This window comes from Capra hircus, chromosome 5, assembly GCF_001704415.2.
Source record: "Capra hircus breed San Clemente chromosome 5, ASM170441v1, whole genome shotgun sequence".
NCBI classification, from domain to species: Eukaryota; Metazoa; Chordata; class Mammalia; order Artiodactyla; family Bovidae; genus Capra; species Capra hircus.
In genome coordinates, this window is record NC_030812.1 from 107,276,871 (window position 1) to 107,283,434 (window position 6,564).

General features: G+C 47.0%; 1 protein-coding gene across 2 annotated transcripts in view; it reads right to left on the reverse strand.

Moving 5' to 3' along the window:
• Positions 1-5,752, reverse strand: part of DCP1B (decapping mRNA 1B) — a 43,273-nt gene extending 37,521 nt beyond the window's left edge. Inside the window, exons 1-2 of one of the 2 annotated variants that reach the window (XM_018048690.1) lie at positions 5,561-5,752; positions 1,584-1,624 (exon numbers count right to left, since the gene is read on the reverse strand). In XM_018048690.1, coding sequence (XP_017904179.1) covers positions 1,584-1,624; positions 5,561-5,704 — 185 coding nt within the window. In that variant the 5' untranslated portion in view covers positions 5,705-5,752. The remainder of the gene's footprint in view (positions 1-1,583; positions 1,625-5,560) is intronic. The other variant, XM_018048689.1, reaches the window with a different exon arrangement.

The window sequence follows — 6,564 nt, forward strand, 5'->3', positions numbered from 1 at the left end:
GGAAACGATGTAACTCTGGTCAATGAATTAGTGAGGATATACAGTACAATTAAAAGTTTATACAATTTAAAGCAAAGAGGAGATATCTACTTTTCTTCAAAATAAAGCCAACAGACAAGCTACTATAACATTTTTTGTCCATAAAACTGTGTATTTAGTGACTTTTTATTTTTAATTTTGTTCAATAAACTTGCAGTGGCTACTCTCTGACAGGCAAGGAGAAGCCTGATCACACAGAAACTAACAAGTGCATCTGTCTACCCTTGGAGGATAGCCAGACACCAACCCAACTGTGCAACTTCCGTGACAACACAAGGCACACATGCAGGACCGCAGATGCAGTCTGGGGCCGGGGACACGCCCACAGGGATGCCGTGCGCAACCCGGAGAAACGGGGTTTGGATCTCAAGTTTCATTTCACCTCCAACCATCTGATTTACTAACCACGGTTTTGAGATTTATTTTAAAAGTGATGGAAGGCCATCCTTGCCTAATTTATTTTACTGAGTGGTAGAGCGGTGCTGGGCATATAAGCAATACCAGAGGTAATCACAACCATCGTTTCAAGTTAAATTCTGGGGCAGTGTGAAGAGTGACTTCCAAAGCTCTCAACAGAGGGTGCTCTGAAAACCACCACTGGGCGTAACTCTATTACAGACAGAGAGACATGGGGGGAAGCAAAGACATCATTTTTAAAATGGAGTTAGGTGTTTTTATAGAATCAGAATTTGATCCTTCCAGTATCTCGGCAGCTCTGCAAAGCCTCTGCAGCTGTCCAGGCACTGCCTGTCACCTGAGCCTGGGGATGGTCTAGCCACACCGTGGTTTATCTTCAAAGGTGAATGGGCATATAAACACAGATGAGAGTGTGTGTGTGTGTGTGTGTGTGTGTGCACCAGGCCTCTGTCCTGTATCTCTGAAACCTGCTGATGGTGACGGGACTCAGCTATGACATTTTACGTGAATGTTTATGTGAACAAGAAGTTTAGCTGTTAAGATAGTACTCACACTACATATCTCTGTATGTATGTGTTAACTATACAGATATTAACAATATGTGATAAAAATTACCCCAAAACATGAATTTATTAAATCTTTCCTAATACCTATTTTGTTAGCTATACAACGGAGGACTCAGAGACATCTTTAATCTTGGATCATGCTTCTTCAGAGAGTCAGAGGCGGGAGTGGCCAATAACACTCTCTTCCAGACACTGCTTAAATGATCTAACATTCTCAACAGTGCACTCCCAGCTCCTCCATCAGTTCACTATATTCAAGCACTTTGTACCACTCACTTGAGCTGAAGAATAAATATTTCATTCTGTTTTAAAAAGAACACAAAGATTTAAGTTCAGCTATACTGGAGTTCACATTGTATTCTGTAATTAGTATTCACCACACTAGACAGATGACATTATTCAGTATTCCCTTCCGTATGTCAACTAGTTACTTCAAACTCAGACTCGGTGCCTGCACTTCTCTGAACTATAATAAAACTCCACTCGAGGAAGGGTGACACACAGAGCTAAAGACGCGACTCAAAGGCTGTCAGCTTCTTTATAAAAGTGAAGGACTCTTACCTTGTGTAAACAAATAAGGTTCCCTCCACATCTGTCTTTTCCTAAGAAATAAAACAAACAGCAACATAAGCATATGCTCTTCACTGATGGGAAACAGTCACAGAGGTCAGAGAACACACACATCTTGGAGAACAGGGATTCGATCCTGTTTCAAGTGGGGGTGGTTCTTGGGGAAAGGCGAAAAGCAGACTTTGCCAGTGGTGACTTTGCTGCTTAAACAGCAGGAAGTGCCCTCCTATTGCCATTTACAAACAAACCGTTGACGCCTCTCTTTACCAAGCACAGGGACCACAACACCTCTGGTTGGACAAAGGAAACAAACACGCTCCACAGCCCCCTAAGAAAGAAGGGACGGTAGTAAAGGTGCTGCCCACCCGTCTCTGGGCGGGGGCACAGCCAGCCGCAGAAACCACTGGTCCCCCTCCGTCTCCGTTTCCTCGTCTCCTTTTCTCGTGTCGTGTCCTGTCACCTAGGAGAACAGAGGACCTGCCTGTCACCCTGCCTCATCTGCTACACAGAAGACAGCAATGCAGCCGCGGTTCTCAATTAACCCTAACCCTAACCCTAACCCTAATAACAACCCTTATTTGGTGCAGAATACTGAAATAAAGTAAGACGGAAACATCCCCCAGCTAGGACGCAACAAATCTGCCTCAGAGGAAGTGGGAAACTTGTAAAGTGAAAATGAGAAGTGATCATTTCAGTTCCCTAGGAAGGGCTCTTTTCCATCTCTCCAGGCGCTGATGAAAATGCTCTGCTTACTTAAAAAAAAAACTTAGGTATGCATTTGTCTGACTAACTAGCAGTTAGAATATGTAACTCAGAATTTTAAATATACTTTTGCTATTTACATGGCTTAATCTCAGCATTCTATTAAATCTCTCAATATTTTGTCATTTATGTCCCTTAGCAGTGTCATTCAAAATTTAAGTACTCTTGTCTTTTTGGTGAAAAACACTTTCTTTAGGAAACAGAAGTGTAATGTTAAAATGATAATTCTGAAGAGGCACACAAGAAATTGGAAGCATGAGCTTCTCCACGCTCAAGTAATTTCATCATCCTTAAATGGATTAAGTAAAGTGACCACTTGCTATGAAGACAGAACACTTTTCTGTCTTTCAGTATTTGACTCTGGACTATTTCATCCCATATCCTAGGCAGGATGTTCATACAGATCAGTGTTCAGTTCAGTTCAGTTCAGTTCAGTCGCTCAGTCGTGTCCGACTCTTTGTGACCCCATGAATCGCAGCACGCCAGGCCTCCCTGTCCATCACCAACTCCCAGAGTTTATCCAAACTCATGCCCATCAAGTCAGTGATGCCATCCAGCCATCTCATCCTGTCGTCCCCTTCTCCTCCTGCCCCCAATCCCTCCCAGCATCAGGCTCTTTTCCAATGAGTCAACTCTTCGCATGAGGTGGCCAAAGTATTGGAGTTTCAGCTTCAGCATCAGTCCTTCCAATGAACACCCAGGACTGATCTCCTTTAGGATGGACTGGTTGGACTGGAGAGGTCTGACAGAATGTGGTCCACTGGAGAAGGGAATAGTAAACCACTTCAATATTCTTGCCTTGAGAACAGATCAGTCTAGAGAAAGCTAATAGCCTCTGACTTGTTTTTTCCTTAACGAAGCAGTAACAGAAATTATCTTTTCCTTAAGGGGAAAAAAAGGGCTTTAATGTTTAATTTTAGTTTTGGAAATTCAAGGCATGCTTCTCCTGAAATTATTTTCCGACTCAAAACATGCAATTCTGAATTGATTTATGTTCTTTGTCTCAGTTTCTCCACTGAAAAGGGATGACCAGCTTACATCACCTAGATTTTTTTTATTAAAAACATATTTTTCATCAAAGGCTCTATGACACTTAGATGAAAAGGCCTTTGGGTGTCAATTTCTGGTTTATTATGGCTGAAACAGCTCATATTCATGCATTTTCTTGTTCCCTCCACAGTTATCCAGGGTAATCAGATTTTTTTTCTTTCTATGCAAAGCCAGGTTTGGGGGTTTGACAGACAGTGAAAGCAAAATTTTATTAGGTCCTCCTTACGTCCTGCAAGTAAAGAAGACTTTTATGTTAAAGTATTAAGTTTACAGTTCTGAGGGATTTTAGCTTAAATTTTAAAAGTACAGTACTATATTATAAAATCTAAGACGTGCTAAAAAAATTCAGCAGTTCAAAATTTAAGATAACAAAGTAGGATGTAAAATAATGCTGGTCCGCAAACTACTGGGGCTTGGCAGACTAGTGGACACTTTCGAAACAACATAATCTACATCTGATTATTCTGTTAAAATAATGAAAAGTCAATCTCCATTTACCCTCTAAACCTGCTTTTCTCAAGCACATATGCAGCATCTGAGTCACCTAAGAAGCTTTCATCGAATAACAGATGCCTGGGCCTCATACCCAGAGACTCTGATTTGGTGGGCTGTACTTCCTTTTGGGCAGCACTGGGTCTTCACTGTGGCACTCGGGCACTTCTTTAGTTGCGGAGCACAGGCTTGAGGGTGAGGGGGCTTGAGGGGGAGTGGGCTCAGCAGCTGTGATGCAAGGGCTCTCTAGCTGGCCCCTCTCTAGTGCCAGGCTCTTCTGTCCGTGGGATTCTCTGGGCAAGAACACTGGAGTAGGTTGCCATTTCTTTCTCCAGGGGATCTTCCTGACCCAGAGATCAAACCCGGGTCTCCTCATTGGCAGATGGGTTCTCTGCCACCATGCCACCCGGGAAGCCCTAACTTTCCTTACAGCAGCTCATTTTCCCTTCTTCATTCCATATTCCTCCTGCTGAATGCCTGAAGTCATCATTCATCCATATTTAGTGTCATAAGAACCCTCCTCCTTTATGTCCACCTCCAAGTAATGTCTCCTCTAAGAATGTCCCACACACCTCCATCAGGTTTCTGCCCAAAAGCCCCCACTGTGGAGACACAGTGACAGTTCTTTTGCCCCAGCAACTGCCCTGCAGCTAAACCAGGTCTCCGTCTTTTTTCCCTGCTACCACAACCTTGAAGATGAGTACTCTGAAAGAATGACCTTTTGTGGGATGAATTATGCACTGTCTGAAGGCAACAAGTCCAGGAAGCAAGAAAACATAAGTCCTGTAAATAATGCATTGTGACACCTGGGCTTTCCGATGAGGCTGCAGAGAGGCCTCGCCAGGTACCCAGTATAGTTAGTTACTCGGTAACTATGGTAACACGTGCCTGACTCACTGACCCTGTCCAGAGCCTGTAGGAAACCACCTTTACTCAAGGGGGACCCGTTTCTGTACAGGTTAACTTCTCTGAATCCCCAGACTCTAGCCCTGCCTGGTGTCAAGTCACTCCAGGGAACGACACTTCCGACCCTCATCTCTACTTTGGGATTTCCTCGGCAGAATTAAGACACTATGCCTCTGGCACTTTTCTACGCTGCAGCAAACATCTACTTGTAGAATATCTGCATTTGAAAAGATGGCGTTGAAACTGTCCACTACGTCGGTCAAAGTCCTTTACACAAACACAGGCGACACATTCCCCCGAAAACAGGGGACACACAGCCCGCTTCCTCCCCCGGGACCACGCGGGACAGGTGTCCCCGCGTCCCTCCATTCCTGCCCCTTTCGGTGAATTTCCGCGGTTACGAACTTAGAGCAAAGCTGTTCTCTTCTCTCTCACGTCAGGACCCACTTAGTGTTTTCGCTTTTGTGAGTGGCTTTCGAGGGGACTGTAATGACCGGCTGCGGAGAGAGGTGGCGAGGCGAAGGGAACGCGCGGGGCTGTGTCCCGTCCGGGTTCTCCTCGCGGCCGGCTAGGACGTGCCAGGTGTCCGACCCGCTCCTCCGGACTCAGTCCAGTCCGCGCTCCGTGAGTCTGGTCAACGCCACGGGAGGGGCCCGGGGACGGGCGGTCGGGGTCGCCGGACCGAGGGACCGCGCGGGACAGTCGTCCCCGCTCGCCCCGCCCCCAGCCTCTCCCCGACCCCGTCCTCCCGCACGTACCCACTCGTTGGCCCGGTGACCGAAGGTGTACAGGGCGACCTGGCTGGCCACGTCCACGATGCGGCTGATGTAGGGGTCGTGGCGCCGCAGGGCCGCCAGGCTGATGTCGCGCCCCTTCCCCGCCGGGCCACCCGCCGCCGCCATCTTCCCGTCCGCCCGCGGGGCGCCGCAGCCCTGTCGGCGGAGCGCGGAGCGCGCAGGCGTCACTGGTCGATGGCCACCCCGCGCGGGCCCGCGATCGTTGCCACGGAAACCGCCAGGCTGCCCCCGCGCGAAGCTGTGCGCATCCCGGGTACCCGAGCGTAGCTGAACGCCTGGCACTTCTGCTCTTGGCGCTCCGCGGTCAGACCTGTAGTAATGTACACGCCTCGAGCGTGCGTAACTGAACAGGGAGGGAATACTGCGATTTCTCGTGCTCGGACGCCGGGTGGTTAGCAAAGTGTGGTCCTCGACGCCGGGAGTGGGGGAGTAGGGGGGGCTCTGAGAACCTTTCAAGGGGTCTGCGGGTCAGAACCATTTTCACGACAATGCTAAGACTCACGTGACTCATGCCCAGTGCTCGCTTTGCACGAATGCTGCAAAGACAATGGTGGGAGAAAGTGCAGGTGTCTTAGCAGGAATGCTGGCAGGCACCGCGCTTTACAGGCCAGTATCGCTAGATATGCAGTAAGGCAGAAAAATTATTACTTTTATTGCATTTCAACTCTTTGGTACATTTTAAAAATTCTGTGTGAAAAAAATAGGAAGAATGCGTAAAGCACGTGCTCCAAGCTGCCATATTTACTTCCAGGAAAACACTTGGATGCTTGATTTGCAAGCTGAGCTAGTTTTTTTAATTTTTATTTTCACCAAGCGCTATTTTTACTTGAAAGGAAGATGGACAAAGTATGGTTATTCAGGAAGGCATTTGACAGACACTTTTAGAAAATAAATAACGTGCACCTGTCACTTCCAGGAAAACAAGGGGGTAATTATTGTCGCCAGTGATAATTTTTGAGCTTTCA